At 38.3% G+C, this 24,999-nt stretch overlaps 1 protein-coding gene across 1 annotated transcript in view; it reads right to left on the bottom strand.

The window, feature by feature from the left end:
* The window catches only part of CHN2 (chimerin 2), a 964,914-nt gene that overhangs the window by 417,866 nt on the left and 522,049 nt on the right, over window positions 1–24,999 (bottom strand). The window contains exons 5-6 of the mRNA XM_053714191.1: window positions 21,162–21,275; window positions 1,011–1,296 (exon numbers count right to left, since the gene is read on the bottom strand). Of these exons, the coding sequence (XP_053570166.1) occupies window positions 1,011–1,296; window positions 21,162–21,275 (400 nt within the window). The remainder of the gene's footprint in view (window positions 1–1,010; window positions 1,297–21,161; window positions 21,276–24,999) is intronic.

Below are 24,999 nucleotides of genomic sequence, written 5' to 3'. Positions count from 1 at the left end.
AAAAGGGAGGGAACATTAATGCACCATGTTGGAAAAGGGGCAGAACATTAGTGCACCATGCTGGAAAAGGGGCAGAACATTAGTGCACCATGCTGGAAAAGGGACGGAACATTAGTGCACCATGCTGGAAAAGGGACGGAACGTTAGTGCACCATGTTGGAAAAGCGACGGAACATTAATGCACCATGCTGGAAAAGGGGTGGTATTGGGCAGGGTTTTTAAACGCGCAGAGCTTATCCAGAGCAGTGATGGCAAACTCCTAATCTGCTCAGTTTAACAGCTTGTCAGTTTCAAAGAAGAAGCATAATTAGGATGGGACCAGAACTCCCAAATGTCCTTTAGTTTGTCAGATGTCATGGTTTGGGAACCCTGTCCCTCACACCAATCTCCCTTCCCTATAGATACAGGACTAAGGAACTAAGGTGCCAATTCTCGACTCTCTGGCAAATCTCAGGACACTTGAGAAGTCTGTATTTAGTTATTATAATGTACAAAAAGTGCATGATCACAGGTGACACATTTTAACTTGCTCTTTACCATCAAGCATGTATGTACCCTCAGAATTATAACTGGATAAGCACTCTCAACATACCATAGCATTGTATCTAAAACATACTCTGTTTTGCAAAAAAATATCTGGCAAAATATCATATGAAAAGGAACCCACCATGGAGCTTTAATTTCTAGAAACATTTTCTTTTTACATAAAGAAGACATTAATACTCAGAGAGAGGGCACATACCCCTATGTAGACAGGGAGCTAGTGTGAAGAACATACATTTTCCCATTGTTTTCATGAATATGTATATTGTTGTGAGTTTTGTGCAGAATTCAGTTGCTCCTAATGTTCACTTAACAGAAATTGCTATTATTTGTAAAAGAACATATTAACTCAGCTGCTGAAACTTTGATTGGCTAATCCGACACACAGAAAATCATAACTACAAGGATTTAACTCAAAGAAATAGGATGTCAAAATAACTATTATTTCTAAAAAAGTAATCTCTTACCTTTTCTACTGATGTATTTCCTTCTTTTGATACATGTGCTCTTTTGGATTCATTTTTTGTTCTGCTCAGTCTCCGGGTCCTTTTGTCTTTCAATAACGAAGTGTATCCAATTTGTTCATAAATGGGGTTTGTTGTCATTCTTGCAATATACTCAGCAGCTTTAGTCTCTATATACAAAGTTATTAAACCATCCGTAACCAAGTCATGAATGGATTCAAACCTTTTCTCTCCCACAAAATGCTTTCCATCGTAGAAAAGTCTGTAGTTTAATGTCTGATGTCCAAACCTGGGTGGCAGACAAGATAGCGTCATGTTACATTTATATATTTATTACATTTGATTTATATTTATTAAATATGATTTACATTTGGGTTGTATGAAGTAACTCTCAGCTTGCACTACTCACCTACACCAGTGCTATATTGTATTCAGTTTACTGTCAAAGTGAGATCATAAGTTTGAGGATTAAATTACAAATAAAAAATAATATCTACAAATAAACCTAGATAGAACAAAACAAACTTCAGGGCATAGCTCCAAGACATTCAGTATGGTTGTAGCGTAATACCGCAGTGATTTTTACGCTGTCAAGACACCCCCTCGCTGGCGTCATTAATGATACGATGAACGCTGCAAAGTAGTATTATTGGTGCCGAAAAAATGAACCGATCCACTAACGCTTCACAAAGTATAAGTCCAGCAAATCAAACGCACCCAGCTCCACAAAAGCAGTTTAACAGGAAAAGATGATTAAAAGGCTTTATTCATCCTCAAGTGAACACAGAAAAAAAGTACACTGGTTAAAAACAGGCAACATGGTCAAACGCGTTTCGTTAACAAACTGACTTCCTCAATGACCATATGCTCACTTAACAAACACCACTAACTGATACACCTAGCAGTGCCCTCCTCCTTGGTTTAATTAACAACATACATCAATTAAGACTACCAGTGCCGTTAGGTGAAAAGAAGGGTTTTAACCTTAAGAAATGTGTAATACACTATACTTCATTCAAATCTAACTATCTCATTGAGGGGAATGCTGTGGACTAAATAAACAATTGATTGCAAAGTGCACCTTACAGTTTTGAAAACATTTCAAACATATAAAGATATTTGAGTGCACAAACCGCCAAAATATAACGATAGCAATCCCTGGAATACTTTATGTTGTCAAAACTATACACATAAATATACATTTATTTACACATTATATCTGTCAGGGTGCCAGGAATCAGACTGAGACGAGAAGTGCAAAAATAATCACACCTTTATTAATAGCAAAAAATAATAAAAAGTCCACAAGTCAAATAACAAGCCAGGAGTCAAAATCAGAGCTGGTAGTCAGACGAGCCGAGTCAGGAGCCAAAGCGAATAGTCAGACGAGCCGGAATCAGGAACAAGGAAAACAGCAGAGTCAGGAACAAGCCAGGGATCAGGAACCAGGAAGGACGTCAGGCAGCCAGGTAATACACAGGAACTCTTACAAACAGGTCTGAGACAACGCAAAGGCAAAGCATACTGAACAGAGGCCCTTTAAATAATAAGTGATGACATCACAATTCTGAGACTGCATCCTGTCTCACATGGATGATGCACACCAGTCTGGCCATAAATGGAAGTGTAGGAAATGAGCAGCATCCCCCACAATGCACCATAGTCAGGAAGAGAGGTGAGTAAAATGGCTGCCAGCAGCACATGGCAAACAACAGGGAAAAAACCCTGACAATATCCAACTTCACATAAAGTTGTAATAATTAATTAATTTTTAAAGCTGTAAGAAATTTAGTGACAATGATGAAATACATATTTCAAACACGATCCACATAGAGTTTAACATCCCACTGAGAATTCAAGCCCTTTGGCATGAGAGTATCCAGCTGAAAAATCCAAAAGACTTTTCTCTTACTGAGGATTACTCCTCTATTACTCCCTCTAGGGTGTCTTGGAATTGTCTGGATGCCCTAAAACGTCAATAATGAGCTAAATTATGTAATCTTTTAAAATGCAGGGATACCGGTGTAGTATATTCAGGGTCCTCAATGGAACGTAAATGCTTGACAAACCGATCCTTTAGAGCCCTTGTAGTTTGTCCTACATAGTGTTTCTGGCACCCCCTGCAAGTCAAAATATAAACTACATAACAGGAATTGCAGGTTATGTGTTCTTGTATTTTAAATTTAAATAGAACTTTTCAGCACAACAGGCTTAAATATTGCACGCCACCTAAGGACCACTGCCCAGGTCCCCAGTTCACAAATCAAAGGAAAAGCAGGCAGGTGACAGCAAATATAGTTTTCATTTATTAAGGAGGTAAAAAAGGCAACGTTTCGGGATTAGTCTCCCTTATTCATGCCATACCTGATACAAACCAACAAGTGACTTATGTACATGTATACCACTAGGTGGCGCTCAAGTGTAATTAACCCTTTCTTATCTAACACATTAACGTACTCATTAATTAACTGACACTTATACATTTCCTATTATGTATACATAGCAGCAGAGTAACCATAATTAATTAAATTTCTAATTTCTTAACTAACATTCACTTTATCATAGAACGACAACAATAAATTGTAATTTTCATCTCAGCAATATTAATCATAAAAATACTGTAAGGTCCCAGTCTTTATTTAACCCCTTAGGTTCTAGACACTCCAATTGATATATATCCAGTATGCTTCTTTCTGTTTTAACAGAATTTCTCTATCCCCTCCTCTACGTGGAATGTCTACTTTATCAATTATTTGAAATTTTAATTGACTTATAGAATGGTTAGCTTTTATAAAGTGGGCAGCTAGAGGGGCTTTTAAATTACCGGTCCTAATATTGCTCTTATGCTCAATTATTCTTTCCTTAGCGGACCTGGTGGACTCCCCTATGTAGACCCCCCCACATGGACATTTAATCATGTATGTTATGAAGGTAGTTAAGCATGTGAAATAACCTTTTATGTTATACTTTTTGCCAGTATGAGGGTGATAGAAAATTGACCCTTTACTCATGTTGCTACAACATGAACACCCTAGACAGGGATAGCAACCGGTATTTTTTGTAGTAATATAACTGGGTCTGTTTTTAGTGCTAGGACCAATGTCAGCTCTAACCAATTTATTTTGGATGTTACTACTCCTTTTAAAGGCAGACATAGGGGGGCGCTGAAATTCTATCACAGATGGATTACAGTCAGACAAAATATTCCAGTGTTTCCTAATAATGCGCTGTATTTCATTACTTTGTGCATTATATTCTGTTATAAAAATAAGTCTATCCTTCTGGTTATCTTCCTTCTTTGCTCTATCCTTTGGATGCAATAAATTTAGTCTTGGAATTGATTTTACAGTTTCAATTTCTTTCGTTATAAGACTTTTAGGATAACCCCTTTCCAGGAATCTCTCTCCCATCTCTGTTAGTCTCTTATTCAGTATTTTCTCATCTGAGACAATTTTGCGCACTCGCAACATTTGACTGTGGGGTAGAGATTTCAGGAGTGAGGGTGGATGAGCACTTTCAAAGCGCAATAGACTGTTTCGGTCAGTTTTTTTCTTAAATAGATCAGTTTTAAATTGATTGTCTGATTTAATTACTCTCACGTCCAGGAAGTCAATAACCTCCTCACTCCAGGTCAATTTCAATTTTATATACCTTGATGAAGTGAATGTTAGTTAAGAAATGAGAAATTTAATTAATTATGGTTACTCTGCTGCTATGTATACATAATAGGAAATGTATAAGTGTGAGTTAATTAATGAGTAAGTTAATGTGTTAGATAAGAAAGGGTTAATTACACTTGAGCGCCACCTAGTGTTATAAATGTATATAAGTCACTTGTTGGTTTGTATCAGGTAACACATGAAACGGCGCCATTATCGGATAATCGGTACAACTGACATCCAACCGCCTACGGGTTCCATACACCCCTCTCTTATCCACCGTTATACTACTGGAAGCGGAGGATCACTTGCCGTGGTTTGTCTACTGGGCGACTTATGGTTCCAGCTTGCTGATATTGCACCTGGAGGTGCTTTGTTTCCTGTGAGTATACCCATTAGGGCTATATTCTCCCTGGGCTCAAACAATACTAGGCCATGTTGGTTTGCCTCTCTCTTTTCTAGGCATAGGATCTTAGGCTCTCAAGGAACACCGACTGGATCTATTTGGAGGTATATCAGTGAGCTGAACTACTGTGAAGTTTCAGCCTGCCCCACTAGCACCACCTGGGTGCTTGACGTTTGTGAGTATATATAGTGCCTTCTATATATTTATTTCTTTGTTTTGGTGGTACTGGGCCATGGTGGCGCCTCTGTGTTCTTCTATTTGCAGTATCTAACCATCAGGACGACCATCCTTTGACAGAGTGCTGCCGCCAGATAGTGGGACTTGATTGATGAATGGACATTAACATACCTATACCTACTGTATAGTTCACTGTTCTGTTGTTTTATCCTGTGTTACTGTGTGTATTGTTTTATGTCTAGGTTCTAGACTATTTATCTATCCGATTTTTTGGCAACTGGGAGGCGCACCCTAAAGGGTGTGGTGTGCATTTGTGTATACCACTCCCCACATTATGATTGTCTGATTTAATTACTCTCACGTCCAGGAAGTCAATAACCTCCTCACTCCAGGTCAATTTCAATTTTATATACCTTGATGAAGTGAATGTTAGTTAAGAAATGAGAAATTTAATTAATTATGGTTACTCTGCTGCTATGTATACATAATAGGAAATGTATAAGTGTGAGTTAATTAATGAGTAAGTTAATGTGTTAGATAAGAAAGGGTTAATTACACTTGAGCGCCACCTAGTGTTATAAATGTATATAAGTCACTTGTTGGTTTGTATCAGGTATGGCATGAATAAGGGAGACTAATCCCGAAACGTTGCCTTTTTTACCTCCTTAATAAATGAAAACTATATTTGCTGTCACCTGCCTGCTTTTCCTTTCTTGTATTTTTAAACATTTATTGTTTACACTTGACACAAACTCAGTTCCAAAAATAAAATGTATGCTTACCTGATAAATTTCTGTCTTTCCGGACATGGAGAGTCCACAATGTCATTCCAATTACTAGTGGGAATATTCACTACTGGCCAGCAGAAGGAGGCAAAGAGCACCACAGCCACACTTCCCTTACCCATAACCCCCAGTCATTCAACCAAAGGGAAATGGAAAAAGAAGATAACACAAAGGTGTATAGGTGCCTGAAGGTTTAGTAAAAATTTCTGTCCTAAAAGGTGGGGTCGTGGACTCTCCATGTCCGGAAATAAAGATATTTATCAGGTAAGCATAAATTGTATTATCTTTCCTAAGACATGGAGAGTCCACAACGCCATTCCAGTTACTAGTGGGAACCAATACCCAAGCTAGAGGACATGGAATGAACAGGGAGGGAGAACAAGACAGGCGGACCTAAACAGAAGGCACCACCACTTGAAGAACCTTTCTCCCAAAGGAAGCCTCAGCCGAGGCAAAAGTATAAAATTAGGAAAATTTGGAAAAAGTATGCAGAGAGGACTATGTTGCCACCTTGCAAATCTGTTTCACAAAAGCTTCATTTTTGAAAGCCCAAGAAGAAGAGACAGCCCTAGTGGAATGAGCTATAATTCTCTCAGGAGGCTGCTGTCCATCAGTCTCATAAGCAAAAGGAATCATACTCTCAACCAGAGAGACAGAGAAGTAGAAGTGGCCTTCTGACCTTTACGCTTAACTGAGAAACAAACAAACAGGGCAGAAGACTGGCAAAAATACTTAGTAGCCTGTAGGTAGAATTTTAGAGCACACACAACATCAATCAGATAGCGATAAGAAACAAAACTTTCCAATATAACAACTTAATATCTACAGAATGCATTGGCTCAAACGGAGTATGCTGCAAAGCTCTAAGAACAAGGTTAAAGCTCCAAGGAGGAGCAACAGGTTTAAACACAGGCCTGATCCTGACCAGGGCCTGGCAAATGGATTGAACATCTGGCACATCCGCTAGACGCTTATGTAAAAGAATAGATAATGCAGAAATCTGTCCTTTCAAAGAACTGACTGACAACTCAGACCTTCCTGGAGAAAAGACAAAATTCTAGGAATCCTGACCCTACTCCAAGAGAAGCCCTTCGATTCACACCAATACAGGTATTTGCGCCATACCTTATGGTAAATTTTAGAAGAAACCTCCAAGGAGGAAGGGATGACATCTTCACTAGGTCTGCAAACCAGATCCTGCAAGGCCATGCAGGAGCTATTAGAATTACAGACGCTCTCTCCTGCTTGATACGAGCAATGACTCGTGGAAGGAGAGCAAACGGAGGAAACAGATATGCTAGACCAAAATCCTAAGGATCCGCCAGAACATCTATCAGGGTGGCCTGAGGATCTCTTGACCTTGAACCGTACCTTGGAAGCTTGGCGTTCTGACGAGACACCATCAGATCCAGCTCTGGTACCCCCCATTTGAGGGTTAACCTGGAGAACACCTCCGGATGGAGAGCCCATTCCCCGGGATGAAAAGTCTGTCTGCTCAGAAAATCCGCCTCCCAGTTGTCCACTCCTGGAATGTGGATGGCAGATAGAGTTTCCGCCCACTGAATAATCTGGGTAACCTCCTTCATGGCCAAGGAACTCCAAGTTCCTACTTGGTGATTAATGTAGGCCACTAAGGTGATGTTGTCCGACTGGAATTTGATAAAACGGACTACGGACAACTGAGGCCAGGCCGTCAGAGCATTTAAGATCGCTCTCAACTCCAAGATATTTATCAGAAGAGAAGACTCCTCTCGAGTCCATAGGCCCTAAGCCTTTCCCAGACTGCTCCCCAGCGTAGCAGGCTGGTGTCTGTGGTCATAATCACCCAGGAAGGTCTCTTGAAGCATGTTCCCTGAGACAGATGATCCTGAGAAATCCACCATGAAAGAGAGTTTATTGTCAACTGGTCCAGATCTATCCTCTGAGACAGATCTGAATGGTCTCTGTTCCATTGTCTGAGCATGCATAATTGCAGATCTGTCCGATGGAATCGAGTAAAGGGAACCATGTCCATAGAAGCAACCATCAGACCAATTACCTCCATGCATTGAGCTACTGATGGCCAAACAGTAGACTTTAGAGAGAGGTAAGAAGAGAGAATTTTGGATTTTCTGACCTCCGTCAGAAAAATCTTCATAGATAGGGAATCTATGATAGTCTCTAAGAAAACCACCCTTGTAGATGGAATGAGGGAACTCTTCTACAGATTCGCTTTCCATCTGTGGGAATGTAGAAAAGACAACAAGTTCTCTGTATGAGAGTTTGCTAGTTGAAAGGATGGCGTCTGAACCAAGATGTCATCCAGATAGGGTGCCACTGCAATTCTCTGAGCCCTGACAATTGCCAAGAGAGCCCCCAGAACCTTTGAAATAATTCTGGGAGCTGTGGCAAGGCCAAAAAGAAAAGCAACAAACTGAAAGTGCATGTCTAGGAAAGCGAATTTCAGGAATTTGTGGTGATCCCTGTGGATGGGAACATGAAAATATGAGTCCTTCAGGTCTATGGTCATCATAAACTGACCTTCTTGGACCAAAGGAAGAATGGAACGAATGGTTTAAGTTTTGAAAGACGGCACCCTGAGAAATTTGTTGAGACACTTTAGGTCTAAAATGGGTTGAAAATGTGCCTCTTTTTTGGGGACCACTAACAGATTTAAATAGAATCCTAGACCCTGTTCACTTAGGGGAACTGGAAAAATCACTCCCATGGAGAAAAGGTCCTGAATGCAGATCAAGAATGCCTCTCTTTTTACCTGGTCTGCAGATAATCTTAAGAGGTAGAATCTGCCCCTGGGAGGACAAGTCTTGAAGTCTATTTTGTAACCCTGAGATACTTATGTCCACAGCCCAAACTTCCAGAGGATCCACAATTAGTGAGATGCACAGAGGCTGCTTACGAGCGACTCCTTCAATGAGCCGACATGGAAAATGCTGAGAAGAAGTGCCGCCACTCCGCTCTGTGTTGGATGAGCTGGAAGTCACATGACCGGCAAACAAGGAGCTGCACAGCAATTAAAAGCACACATTCCAAGAAACTGCCAAGTAAGACCGTAATAAAAATACTTTGCAGCTCCCAGTTTAATTCACAATAAAAGCTTCAATAAATTGTGCCCTACAGTTTTTGTTTCTAACAAAATGCCCAATATAAACTCTTTGCAACACTACACAAGCTAATAAAATTAAGAGCCACAGAGGAAACGTCCCCAATATTAAGGGAAGCCCTAGTCTGACATACATATGTGCCTGCACACTGCCCCAGTAAATCTTATACATAAAGGATATATTATGTCCCAATATAAATGACAAAAAGCTAAGAACAGAAGAATGTTGATACAATTGTGATACTGATGCAATCATAAAAAAGCATATCACCATCTGTGAGATACAAACTATATAATAAAAGTCCCAAAATACTGTCCACAGATGTCTGTCCATGAAAAAATGATGCCTGCACTCCTCCTCCCAGATAGATCCGGATGAACTTATGCACAGAGTCACTGGGGGAACCTAAAGTGGGTGAGCTGATACGCCCTCAAAATATATCAGCCTGTGTCTACCAGCACATAAGTGTGCTCATTCGAAATGTGAGTATCCATTTGGCATTTCATATATTCTATTGTATTTGCATGGTTGATCTGCACATGAGCCTTTTCCCTGCTTCCTCCGTTATTACATCAGCACACTTGGTTGGTAGCGTTTGGAGTGGGTGAGCTGATACGCCCTTCTATATCAGTCTGTGTCTACCAGCACACAAGGGTGCTCCAATTAATTGTGAGTACCCATTTGGCCTTGTAGTGCAAATTTTTTCAACATTTGGTTAATCTACATGAGGCGCCCCTCTGTTTTTTAGTTACCTTCTTATGTCCCAATATTACTGCAGAGTTAACTATTTTTCTGAAGTGCAAGTCTCCAACACCTAGAAGACAAAAGCACTTACTTGCAATCTAGCTTTCCGGCAGGAAGACAGCTCACCAGGCGTGAAAAGACACATACTCCTTACAGAGACCTGTGGAAAAAGAAAGAACTGAGTAACCAACTCTGGCTTTCTATGACTAGGGCAGCAAATATGTCAGAAAAACAAAGTAAGGACCTTAAAAGCCGCCACTACTCTTACTCAAGAGATTGACATGGACACAGCTAAACCCAAATCCTTGCTTGCTTGGAAAAGTACCCAAAAAAGGAAAAAATATCTTCAGACACCAAACTTCACCTCCTCTATTGACAGAGGCAATGAGAATGACTGGGGGTTATGGGTAAGGGAAGTGACACTTAACAGCTTTGCTGTGGTGCTCTTTGCCTCCTTCTGCTGGCCAGGAGTGAATATTTCCACTAGTAATTGGAATGACGTTGTGGACTCTCCATGTCTTAGGAAAGAAAGAGGCATAAGTACAAGACTTGCACCTCCTACTTTCACATTTAAAGAAACCTGGTTTGATCGATAACCAATTCTCCTTTGTTTTACTAGGCAACATAGAAGAGGACAAAATATTGCCTAAAGTTTTGGCCTTCATAGATATAAAACTAATCAAATATCTTTATATGTTTGACATGTTTTGAAAACTGTAGTGTGTACTTTGCAATGAATTGTTTATTTAGTCCACAGCATTCCCCTCAATGAGATAGTTAGATTTGAATGAAGTATAGTGTATTACGCATTTCTTAAGGTTAAACCCCTTCTTTTCACCTAACGGCACTGCTAGTGTTAATTGATGTATGTTGCTAATTAAACCAAGGTATAAGTTAGTGGTGTTTGTTAAGTGAGAATATGGTCATTGAGGAAGTCAGTTTGTTAACGAAACGCGTTTGACCATGTTACCTGTTTTTAACCAGTGTACTTTTTTCTGTGTTCACTTGAGGATGAACAAAGCCTTTTAATCATCTTTTCCTGTTATGCTACTTTTGTGGAGCTGGGTGCGTTTTGTTTACTAAAGTTTGATGAGCCCTCCCCAGGGGGCGCTAGAGCACATAAGGGGAAGCGCGAGAGTCGTGACACTTCATACTATCCTATGGAAACAACCGGCAGAAGCTGACTTTGACAAAACATAGAACGGTTTTTAAGAGACGACAATGACACTTGCCATGTCATGGCACAGAGATCAAAGTCACTCAGAGACTACATTGAGTTTGTTGTCTTGATCAGTAAATTACGATTAACCCAGGAGTAGCAAAATGCAAATTGAAATGTGAGTGAAGTTCTTTTGGTTCAGCAGAATCAGCTTTTGAAAGACGTGTGGGAACCCTGGATCAGATGTAAATTCCCCAAACTAAAATTTAAACTTTATAATACTAACATCAGAGCAGAGGCCCATCAACTAAGACTTTGAAAACCCCTGACCTAGACCATGATATATTGAGTCCAAAAATGCTGGAGCACCTATACTACAGCTAGGGTAAAGTTATGGCTGTTAAAGGGACATTACGCCAATTTGTTTCTTTCATGATACAGAGAGAGTATGCAGTTTTAAACAAATTTAAAATGTACTTCTCTGTTATCTAATCTGTTTTGTTCTTATTGTATCCTTTGTTGAAAAGCATGCCTAGGTATGCTCAGGAGCTGGAGATTGGTGGGCGGCCTCATGTTATTGGCTAAACCATGTGTATTGTGTTTCTTCATGAACAATAGCAAGAGGATGAAAACAATAGATAACAGAAGTAAAGTGGAAAGTTGCTTAAACTGGAATTCTCTGTATGAATCATGAAAATGTGTTTTGTGTCCATTTATTGAAGTCACAATTCTATAGCAACACATTTCATATTACCCAAAGCAGCTGTGAGAAAGAAAGGTGCTATAGGTGTGCTCTCTACTAATCCACAAGAACGGAAATTAAAGGGGAAAATAGTCAAAATGTAAACGTGCATGGGTGTATTTCAGTTTTGAAAAGAAGAATTGTTTGCAATATATTTGTAAAAGCACTGTTTCCAGAGCATATGTACATATTGTGTGCATGTCCAGGCATGAATCAATCATACAGTAAATATCAGTGTGTGCAGGCACAGGGCTAATGCAGCATATGTACATATTGTGTGCATGTCCAGGCATGAATCAATCATACAGTAAATATCAGTATTGTGTGCAGGCACAGGGCTAATGCAGCATATGTACATATTGTGTGCATGTCCAGGCATGAATCAATCATACAGTAAATATCAGCATTGGGTTGGAATGTTAGAGCACAGGGCTAATGCACAGGGCTAATGCAGCATATGTACCTGTAACTTTTAATAGCTTTTCATTTTCTACCAGTACAAATACTTGTATATTGCCAATGATCCTATACAAAATGTAAATGCTTTCAATTTTCTGTGCATAATGTAATAGTTCTACCTGTTGTACGAAAGTGTGTTAGGTCATACTGGGGTAGATATATATTGGATGGACTGACGCATATCAATGATTTTAAGCAAGGACACTTCTATAACTATTAGATTAGCTTTGTACAGCAGGGGGCGATTTATCAACTGTCTGTCCGACATGATCCACTCAGCGGATCATGTCCGACAGACATCGGTGAATGCCGACAGCATACACTGTTGGCATTTAACATTGCACAAGCAGATCTGGTAAACTGCTTATGCAATGACGCCCACTGCAGATTTGCAGCCAATCTGCAGGGAGTGTAAATAAACCTGATCGTATAAGATCGGGCGGATTGATGTCCGCAGCCTCAGAGCAGACGGACGAGTTAAGGAGCAGCGGTCTTAAGACCGGTGCTTCTTAACTGCTGTTTCCGGTGAGCCTGAAGGCTCGCACGGAAACAGGGGCATCAGGCGCCATTCGGCCCTTGATAAATCGGCCACCATGACTGGTTAATTTTGTTTCATGTTTAACGTTAACTTTCTAATTGTTCTGTATTTGGCATTGAATCAATAAATAAAGGGCAAAATAAAATGTAAATGCATTCATGCACATTTCAGAGTTTACTACTATTTCCCTCATTCATATTAGTTAACAAGTTGCCTAATTTAATTAAAACAAATATATTGCTTTTAAGGACATTATAGAGCAATACAAAATGTCAGTAAAAGGAAATGAAACTAGCAGACATGTTTTGTGCAGTTGTCCTTGCTCGCTGCCTTGTCAGTACCTCTGTTACCTATGCCTTTTAAAGCATAAATTACACAAACAACTCACATTAATAAACTGATAAAAGCAAATCTTATTTAATCCTTCACTAAATCCCTTCTATTTGGCCAAGGCTGGAGAGAAAGTAGTGATCTTGTTAATATGGCTTGTCACATATGACAGTGCAGACTGCAATCAGGGCCGCCATCAGGGGGTGACAGGGGTGACTCCTGTCAGGGGCCCAATGAGCCAGGGGGGCCCCATGAGGCAAGAACTAAAAAGAAAAAAAAAAAAAAAATTTTTTTTTTTTTTTTTTAATTTTGGCAGCCACCAGTGGGTACTACAGCAGAGTGCTAATTGATCATGGGGAATGTTATTACAAGTAGTAAAGTATTAGCATTTGAGAGGATTTCTTAGTTTGCACTAAACCACTATGCTCAGTGTGAGACAGACTTGGCACTTTGTACAGTGTGTGCCTGAGTCAGACGGCAGATCACTTTCATTTGAAGAGGAGGTAGGACTTACTTAGCAAATGTTTTTTATTTCATTGTGCAATTTTGGATTGTAACTTCAGTGTGGTAGTAGTTGTATGGTGGGGCCAGGGGTCCATAAAAACATTTTTTTTTAGCAGCAGTGTATTTATGATTATTTGACAATGCTGTAGAAATTCTATATTTAAAACCATGCAGAAATGTTTCCTCCTCAATACACAAATGGTAGATGCCCTTTTGGCAGATATGCATTTTATATATATATATATATATTACATTCCAGTTTACTGCCCCTTTATGCAAGGACTTTCCAGATGCAAGGAGGCTTTTTATCTAAGATTTTTACATCTGCATAAAATTTTATACTCTCAGACTAAGATTGCTTAGTGTTTGAAATGAGACAGGTTAACTTAAAACTGTTCAGTTTACACTACACCTGAATGTTTTGAAATACATACCAACAAGCCTAAATCCTGCATTTAACCAGATCTAATGGTATGAGTACCACAGCTTATTGTCCCACCAAGACCATATAGAGTACAGCATTTTCAAAATCCATAAGTACAGCTGACAGATGGGAAAATTTGTACACTATATTTGAAGTGGTGCTCTTGGTTGGGGAAAATGGGAAAAAAAAAAAACAAACATATGTCAACCTTTTAAAGGTACTTTTCTTCATCTAGCCATCTACCCAGCTCATTGATGTACAATTTTGAATTCACAGAATTATTTTTGTTTGCATGTTTACAAATATGATTCTTTAAAAAGTGATCTCTTAATTTCTGCATTTTTTTTATCATGCATGTCACACACTGTTGATTTAGGGGATGCAAGGTGCATAAATGTTTCCTCCTGTGAGTGTTTCTGTGGGTGTATGTGTTTATGTCTTTGTGCTTTGGTTTGTGTCTCTATGTGTATGTATTTTGTATCTGTGGGTCTCTCTGTGAGGGTGGGTGTGTATGTCTTTGTGCATTTTCTGTGGATGTCTGTGAGGGTGTGTGCATATGTCTTTGAGCTTTTTCTATGGGTGTTTCTGTGAGGGTGTTTGTGTGTATGTATGTATGTCTGTATGTCTGTGTTTTCTGTGGATGTCTCAGTGAGGGTGTGTGTATGTATGTCTTTCTGTGTTTTTCATGTGGTTGTCTCTCTGTGTGTGTGTGTGTGTGTATGTCTTTGTGTGTTTTCTGTGGGTGTCTCTGTGTGTATGTGTGTATATGTCTTTGTGTGTTTTCTGAGGCTGTCTCTGTCAGTGTTTCCTTGGGTGTATGTGCAAGTTTGGGTTTGTGTGTGTGTGTCCATTGTCTGTTCCTTTTTAGGACATTTTGACCTTACTACTAATTATGCACATCTTTCTACAGACTTTGAGACTAACAAGACCTTTCCGGAAGTAACCACTCCACCATTTAACCTTTAAATTATTGTTTAGGCAGTTCAGGGCCCTTCCTTTCAGCCACTACATGCTGTTGTCATAATTTAGTTATCATCTTCCTTTACAAAAAGATAATCAGAACTCCATATTTTGTTTTCTAAATCTCCTTTTTTTACAAAACTGTAGTTTACCTCATTACTTGTCAGGTCAATGTAAACAAGTGCTAAGTGTCTGTTTGGGTTTCTTTGCATGTCTGCTAGAGTGTCTATATGTGAATCCTTATGTGTGAGTGTGTTTGTGTGTTTCAGTCTATGAGTGTGTCTGTGTGTGTGTATGTTACTACCTTAACAACATTTCCAAGTTTAAATAGACAATTAAGAATAAAGTGCATATACGTTTTAGTCAATTGGTCAAAAATTGCACATGTCAAAGGAGGGGGGGGGGGGGGGGGGGCCTGATCAATGGTTGAGTCAGGGGCCCCAAAATTTCTAGTGGCGGCCCTGACTGCAATGGTTCAGTGTCTGCCTCTGTTCAAATGGTTTTAGTGCAGACCTGGTACATGACAACTGGGTATAGTGAATCTGGGAAGTGCTGTACTGAGTTTCATGCCCTAGGGATCATAGACAATATTGCAAGTTATTTTTTAACTGCATTCTCAAACATGGATAGCAATATTCAATGCCAGATGTGTACTATGGTTCAATTATCTAATATGCAAATTTATCAGATATTCCTCAATTGTTGACATATGTGCTCAGTATTGTCATTGATGATATCATTTATGATAATCATTTTATGTGTATGCCCCAGTGTAGAACACATATTAGAAACAGTGATTTTCAGGGATAGGCAAAGTGTCCGTACACGGACACTGGTGTCCGTGACTAGCCCTTGCAGTGTCCGCCACAACCCTAGTATATCTTTTCTTTCTGATCAAATAATAGGAATACAAAAAAAATATGTAGTGTGAATAAAGTTAGTGGCTTGTCAAGAGACTGCTAGCGATATTAGGTGATAAGTTATGGAATAAATAAAGCCTGAGTGAATTACTGGAGGTGTATCTGGCTCTGTATAATAACACCCAGCTCTATACAAAGACACAGTAGTGACACTGGCACATGCTTATAGCCAGACAAGGGCTGGTTATAGGATCAGTGGTATCTGCATCAGTATAATAACACCCAGCACTATATAATGACACAGTAGTGACACTGGCACATGGGTATAGCCAGAGGAGGGCTGGTTATAGAATCAGAGGTATCTGCATCAGTATAATAACACCCAGCACTATATAATGACACAGTAGTGACACTGGCACATGCGTATAGCCAGACAAGGGCTGGTTATAGGATCAGTGGTATCTGCATCAGTATAATAACACCCAGCACTATATAATGACACAGTAGTGACACTGGCACATGGGTATAGCCAGAGGAGGGCTGGTTATAGAATCAGAGGTATCTGCATCAGTGGCGGTTCTAGACAAATTTTACTGGTGGGGCCAGTGTTTAATCAGAGGGGCACATTAAAAAAACTAAACAAATTATATTTAAACATTAAATACTTTTATTTTGCAAAGGAGTGGATATATATGATGCAGATCTCTTTCTGATCAGATAAAGACACTAATTATTTTCTCCCACGTGCAGGCTAATTTTGTGGCACAAGTAGCTGTGACACTAATGGGTGTTCTGCTCACTGTTCTGATACCCTGTATTGCAGGCACAGATTAAATAGTGTTCTCCCAGGGCCTATATTTAATGGGCAAAACAACCGGCTGATTTTACTGACCACCCAGCTGAAATTTAGGCCAATATTAAGCTAAAATTAGCTAATATTAAACATATTCAAATAATGCAATTGATTTGTGCTTTGGATATCTTAAAGGAACAGTATAGTCAAAATTAAACAATACAATATCAATAAATAGTTGATTTTAGTTACAGGAAACAAAAAAACAGTTTATTTTAAAGAATATGCCAGCACTGGAGCTTATTAAGGCTGTGAGTCATACAGAGCAGGTATAAATGATAATGTAATTCAGAAATTAATTTACATGCATTACAATCTAGAACCAAAATATGTACTGTATATACCCAAGAGCTAGAGAGTTATACTGTATAACCTAGCAGAAGAAACAAGCCAGTAAAACATTACAAATATTTTAAAAACTGTTGCAGCTTGATCAGTACTGGCAAAAGTGGTGTTTTAGTTTTCATTTATCTTTCTCACACAGTACAGAGATACATTTGTGAAGCACAATAAACTTAGATATATTATGAATAGATGCAGGGATTTTAAATACACAGCTATTCACAAAATCTGTCTTAAATTCACGTTTCAAAACATTCTGACAAATAAGACAGATTCCTTACAATTATGGGGTAGCTATCTAACGTTTGATGTGCTATCTGCTTTGGATAAAAGGGGACTCCTATAATTTAACTGGCAATTGGCTGCACTGAAAAAGTGCTTTAAATTCAGATGCAGTTTAAACATTTATCTAGTGGAAGAAAATGTTTATAGTCCAACATTAAAAAGCAAAATTTACTAAATGTAGGAGAGATTCCTCACAACTTTGTGAATACGTTTTAAATGCTAATCAATGAATTAGTTCTGTTATGAAGTCTTCTTAAATACCATAGCTCCACATCAAATGTGAACACTTTTTGTAGATGAGGCGGCTGCAGGAAAATTAGGCAATGACTGCCTGGGAAGAACTTGCTGCAAAATTTTAATCAGTGAGATAAGCAATGTATTAGATCACATTTAGTTATTTTGTTGTTTTACACACCCTCCTTCCCAATATGCAATGTGCCACTTATATATACCCTTTATACTGGAGACACAATCACAAGATGTTCCGCGCATGCATCTAGCGCGGTACTCTGTATTCAATATTCATATAATAATAGAGCCTCACTTACCAGACCAAGGAGCCCTATGCACACACCGCACAGGCCGCCACCTGATTCTGCGCCCCGCAAGCAGCTGTCAGTGACTGCGCCGGTTCAGACTCCACACCCCCAGCACATGCCCTATCTCCTCAGCACCAGAAGGAAAAGGAGGCGGAGTCCGCCTGTCACTCCAGTTCCAACTGGGCGCTCTTCGATGATCACATGAGCAGAGGCGGCGTATTATGTATAAAAAATAAAAATAATATTATTTCAGACACCATTTCAGGGGGGCCACAGGGGGGGCCGGGGACATTTTTACAGGGGCACCGGCCCCTGTAGGCCCCCCTGTAGAACCGCCCCTGATCTGCATCAGTATAATAACACCCAGCACTATATAATGACACAGTAGTGACACTGACACATGCGTATAGCCAGACAAGGGCTGGTTATAGGATCAGTGGTATCTGCATCAGTATAATAACACCCAGCACTATATAATGACACAGTAGTGACACTAGCACATGGGTATAGCCAGACAAGGGCTGGTTATAGGATCAGTGGTATCTGCATCAGTATAATAACACCCAGCACTATATAATGACACAGTAGTGACACTGGCACATGGGTATAGCCAGAGGAGGGCTGGTTATAGAATCAGAGGTATCTGCATCAGTATAATAACACCCAGCACTATATGACACAGTAGTGACATGATCAATTATTAATATAGCAGTAAGGAAGCTAAACCTTATATCAGATATAACCTTAGATCAAAGTTATTTAGCTAAATCTAAGGTAGCGTGCTATATATATATAAATGCATCTTAAGTTTCAAAAGGTGCTCACAAAAATGTCAATTATATACCAAGTGCCATTACATTTTAAATATGATAATACTATGACACACTAGTTTACATACTAGATCATTCTCAATATACATCATATCAATACTAGGAAAACAGATAATAACTATTATGGAATGAGCAAAGATGGGAAATATACCAGCCTAATGTTTTGATAACCAATTAAATAGCAATCCATGTAGGTTGGCCAAAGATAATCTATGAATATACATAAAACGTAAAGTATGCATAAAACGTAAAACGTAGGACAGAACCAATTAAAAGTCAGCTATGATTATCTAGTAGTCCCCATCTTTGACATAATCTCCCTAACTCCCAATAGCAATCTAACTATCGTTATCATATTCCTCTATAACACATGTCAGAAATAGTTAGTTTAGTGCATATGTAAAATGCCTTTGTTTTTGTTTATTGCAAGTTAATGTTTTGCGGCTCTAAAAGGGTGTGTTTTGTTTTACCCAATGGGAGGCATTCTTTGTCTTTTTAAACTCAGAGCAGTGGTCACTAAAACATGCTATGACTACGGCAGACAAGGCCGAAACGCGTCAGCAGCTGTGACCACTACCCTGAGCTGAAGCTTTGAAAAAGTTTCTGTAACCCAAGAGCTGTTGCTTTTTGTTTTAAGCCAATAAAGCATTTTGGATCAATTTACAAGCCATCGGGACTCCTGATTCTTTCTCTGTATAACAGTAGTGACACTAGCACATGGGTATAGCCAGAGGAGGGCTGGTTATAGAATCAGAGGTATCTGCATCAGTATAATAACACCTAGCACTATATAATGACACAGTAGTGACACTGGCTCATGGGTATAGCCAGAGGAGAGCTGGTTATAGAATCAGAGGTATCTGCATCAGTATAATAACACCTAGCACTGTATAATGACACAGTAGTGACACTGGCTCATGGGTATAGCCAGAGGAGAGCTGGTTATAGAATCAGTGGTATCTGCATCAGTATAATAACACCCAGCACTGTATAATGACACAGTAGTGACACTGGCTCATGGGTATAGCCAGATGAGGGCTGGTTATAGGGTCAGTGGTATCTGCATCTGTATAATAACACCCAGCACTATATAATGACACAGTAGTGACACTGGCTCATGGGTATAGCCAGAGGAGGGCTGGTTATAGGATCAGTGGTATCTGCATCAGTATAATAACACCAAGCACTATAAAATAATGTTTTTAATTTCAAATGTACCATGGTGTCCTTCACTAAGGTCTGTACTTTGGAAAATGTCCACCACAGCCTTTGTCTGTGCCTATCCCTGGTGATTTTACGTGTTTTCCAGTCATAATGATAATGTTAATGAAGTATATGTTTTCAGTGGGGCCAAATTAAATGGCCCCACACAAGGGAGGGTTCTCACAAACTTTCCATAAATATGTCCCAAAATGTCTCTTTTTGTATCCATAAAACGTATTCTAATATACGAAGTGATGTTTCTGCAGGCTTAACAGCTTGATAAGTGCACAAACATGCATTTCCTTATCATTTACTATGGTAGCAATTGTGGGGAGGCAGAGGTGGGGGAACCGCTGCACTACAGAAAAAAATTAACAAAATTTAAAAATAAGAATATAAACTAGGTACTGGAAGACACAATTGGGAGGTGAGGGTTAGAGATCTGTTTGGGAAGGATCAGAGAGGTGGGAGGGCAAGGGGGGATCCTACACTGCAGAAATTCATTAAATAAATCAAATACATTTATTTGAAAAAAAAACAACAAAAAAACTAAAACTTCATACTGTCAGACTGTCTGCCAGTACCTAAGGTGGTGGTCAGTAGTGTGGGGGGAGAGAGCTGTTTGGGATGGATCAGGGAGTTGGGAAGTGTCAGGTGGGAGGGTAATACCTGCATTAAAATACTATTACCCTTACCAGGTTTACCAGCTAACTAATTAACCACTTCATCGCCATGGATTTCAGAAGTATGGTGCGCAGTTGCAGTTAGTGGCCTTCTAATTGCCAAAAACTTATTGCAAAGCCATGAATGTCTGCTATTTCTCAAGGACCCCAGAGAATCTTTTACAACCATTTGTCTTATGACTGCAGTAGTTGTGTGTAAATAATTTCAGTGAGAAACCCACAGTTTGTGAAAAAACTAAAAAATTTTTTTAATATGATTGCATTTGGCGGCGAAACAGTAGCATGAAATATAACAAAATGGGCCTAGATTACTACCTTGGGTTGTCTACTAAACAAAAATATATAGTTTTGATAGGTAAAATTATTCAGTATTTTTGGGCGTTTTTCTCTGAAATTCCCGGGGTTAACAGCTGTTTTTTTCATGTGCAAAATAGACCATTTTTGAGCTTAGTGTGACATGCTTGTTAAAATTAACTACATTAAGCTTTCACATTTAGCTTAGAATTCTAGTTCAATGTCATACATAATTGGGGATATTAGCTTATTAATCATACAACTGATATTTATTTACCTCAGGGCCAGTGTGTAACAACCAGGTTGCCTTTGACTCTCCCTAATAAGATATGATCCTTCCCCTCCACACAGCAATTCATCTGCTTGTTCCCGGGAAATGATACCATGAAACCTAAAAAACACAGCATACAATATTTTTACCTTACACAACTTCTGGACGACAATTTCTAGGAAATACTAATCTGTTACTTTTCCCCTTATAAGACAGATAATTGTTTCTACAGTGAAATGTGTTGGCAAGTGTGCTAATAAGGTGCTGTGTATTTCTAAGTTTTTTTTCTGTCTATTCAATAAGCAAAGGAAATACTTTTTTTTCAGATATATACTGAGGGATATTTTAAACAAAAGTAGGTGATGTTTTGCACGTAAGAACAAAAGTTATTCAGCTTTTACAATTTGTGAATGGTGCATATAATATTAAAATGTTTCCTATGCTGTCAGCTTCCTGTTTTTACATCTATTAATGAATGGCTTGCTTTATGCCAAGGTGCGCCTACAAGGGAGAAGACTTACAAAAGTAAAAGCAGTGAGGTGAATTTAAAGGGATATGATAATCCCAAAATTTTATTTCATGATTTGGATAGAACATACAATTTTAAACAACTTTAAAATTTACTTCCATTATCAAATTTGCTTCGTTCTCTTGTTATCCTTTGCTGAAGGAACAACATTGCACTACTGGCAGCAAGATGAACACATCTAGTCAGCCAATCACAAAAGACAAAAGTGCGCAGGCACCAATTAGCAGCAGCCCCCACTAGTGTAGGATATGTGCATATTATTTTTCAACAAAAGATACCAAGAGAACAAAGCACATTTGAAAATAGAAGTGAATTTAAAAGTGTCTTAAAATTACATGCTCTATCTAAATCATGCAAGTTTAATTTTGAATTTCCTGTCCCTATAAAACAACATTCCAGCTAAAATTGAAATGCACTGATGTGCATTTCAGTCTTGTATAAGGTAGAAGCACTTCTGCAATAAACAAGTATTAGCAAAATTCTACTAGTTAAGGTATAGCTACTTTCAGTGAGTGCTTTAACTGTTCGTGTGCACATGAAGTATATCTAGATATGCTCCATGCACCCACATTTCAAACAGCTTGAATGCTCAGAAAACCATCTGTCTTGTATCATGTAAAATGAGCCATCACCAATACAAGGTGCTGATCGCTCTCTAAAAAGACTTACTGCTTAAAATGCTGGTGCACGGATGGAACACCAAAGTTCAGCCCATTTTACAAATAAACAATTACCCTTTGTATTTTGTACTTAGATATACAAATTTCTATGTGTTTTTTGCACATTCAGTGTACTTAATTACAATTTATACTGTGTATATTTAATATGATTTCTTTCAGTGTAATTTACATACAAATGTTACATTTTTGATAAAATATGATTTTTGGTAAACTATCTTGTTACGATTTTTGATTCACCATAACATTCAATTTTTTCCTGTGTATTTTTGTGTGAATGGTTCAATTATTCTTTTGCATGATTTTTGTAATGTATGTATCTCTTTCCTATTCTGTACACGCTCCTTAGAGAGACACCCTGTTTTCAGGGTAAAAAGCAGTTTTACATAATTCCCCCAGGGAAATAGAAGGACTGGCGAGAATTCTTAGATAATCTCGCCAGTCCAGAACTCTTTAGATAATCGGCCCCTTGGTGTCCATGGCACTATTCATGTGATGTCCAGAGGCACAATAAATGTTCCGCTCTGCTTACCCTGCAGCATGTGTAACTCATAAGTGTCCAGGAAAACATGGCTGAGGTGGCAACCCTATGCATATTGCATATCAAGATTTGCTTTACTTGCACTTAAACAGAGAACAGAGAAATCTCTAACTAAAAACAGTGATAGCTTTTATCAGAAGCATTTTTGCTAATATATACATATATATATATATATATATATATATATATATATATATATATATATATATTTTGCAAAAATCATTCTATTCAACACTGAAATGCACTCAAACTTAAGTTTTGGCTGGAAAGCAGAATATTTACATTTAGAATCACAGAAATACTATGGCAGTTTGCATGTTCATCTGAAAATGTGTATGGAAAATCGGAAGTAATTTGAGTAAGCTTTTGTTTAGGTAAATGACAGGAGGATAGCTCTCTAGCAGGAAGTAGTAGAGACAAAGAAATAGAACACTAGTTGGAAAATACATGATTATATTTGTAGGACAAAATATCTGTCCTCTTTTTAAATGAACATTTAATTCACATAAATTGCTTAAGTACGTTAATAAAATAACCTTGCAATATGAAATTGTTAAATATTGTGTTTGCTGTTGCATTAAAAATGTTTATTGAAAAAAATTTAATGGGCCATGATCCCAAGTTAAAGGGAAATGAAACCAAAATATTTTCTTTTGTGATTCAGAGCACACAGTTTTTACTTTTTAAGAAATGTGGGCAGACTTGTTGGGTCTATGGTTTGTATCTTCTATAAAAAATCTTTTTTTTTTAACAAAATCTATGTGTTTTTTTTTTTAACAAAATCTATGTTGAATTACCTTTAAAAATTGTGCTTCTCCAACTCTCCCTAGGGAGTATGAAGAAATATCATATGACCATGTAACATGTTTCACAGTGATTGCTTTGATCAGAACAAAAGTTTATTTAGATTTGTTCCCTAACCGGTAACAGCAAAACATACCAAAAACATGAATTCAACCAGGTTTTTTTAAGGATGCCTCCCTGGGGCGCGATCCGATATACGGCGTAGGTTTCGGAGCAAGTGAGGGAACCCGCGCCGCCCATAATTTCAGCTTGCACATCGGGGTATTGCATATACCCCGCCGGCAGTTCATAAAGTGCCGTAAGTCGGATAAACTAGCGATGTCCAGAAATAAGCGTAACTACAAATTTCTGGAGTCACTAGTGACTTACGGCACTTTGGAAACTGCCGGCGCCTAAGAAAACTAACAAAAATGTTAAATCTCCCGTAACTGTCTAACGCGCCTCCCAAAAAAGAAGCCCTATACGTATACACCTAAATCCGCAATCCCCCCTCTCACTCCTAATAATAAATGTATTAACCCCTTAACCGCCATAGCCCACACCACAATAAACCTATTCTAGTATTAACCCCTAAACCGCCATAGCCCACACTGCAATAAACCTATTCTAGTATTAACCCCTAAACTGCCATAGCCCACACCACAATAAACCTATTCTAGTATTAACCCCTAAACCGCCATAGCCCACACCGCAATAAACCTATTCTAGTATTAACCCCTAAACCGCCATAGCCCACATAGCCTATTAAATCTATTAACCCCTAATCTGCCAACGTTGCTGCCACTATAATAAAGTAATTAACCCCTAGACCTAAGTCTAACCCTAACACCCCCCTAACGTAATTATTATTTAAATAAATCTAAATAATATTACTATTATTAACTAAAGTATTCCTATTTAAAACTAAATACTTACCTATAAAATAAACCCTAAGATAGCTACAATATAATTAATAATTACATTGTAGCTATTTTAGGTTTTATTTTTATTTTACAGGCAACTTTGTATTTATTTTAACTAGGTACAATAGCTGTTAAATAGTTAATAACTATTTAATAGCTACCTAGTTAAAATATTTACAAAATTACCTGTAAAATAAATCCTAACCTAAGTTACAAATACACCTAACACTACACTATCATTAAATAAATTAAATTAAATAACTACATTTAGCTCAAATTAAATACAATTAACTAAAATAAACTAAAGTACAAAAAAAACAAAACACTAAATTACAGGAAAAAAAATGACAAAAAGTTTAAACTAATTACACCTAATCTAAGCCCCCTAATA

The sequence above is a fragment of the Bombina bombina genome, chromosome 5 (assembly GCF_027579735.1).
Source record: "Bombina bombina isolate aBomBom1 chromosome 5, aBomBom1.pri, whole genome shotgun sequence".
NCBI classification, from domain to species: domain Eukaryota; kingdom Metazoa; phylum Chordata; class Amphibia; order Anura; family Bombinatoridae; genus Bombina; species Bombina bombina.
This window is presented reverse-complemented; position numbering and strand designations above follow the sequence as displayed.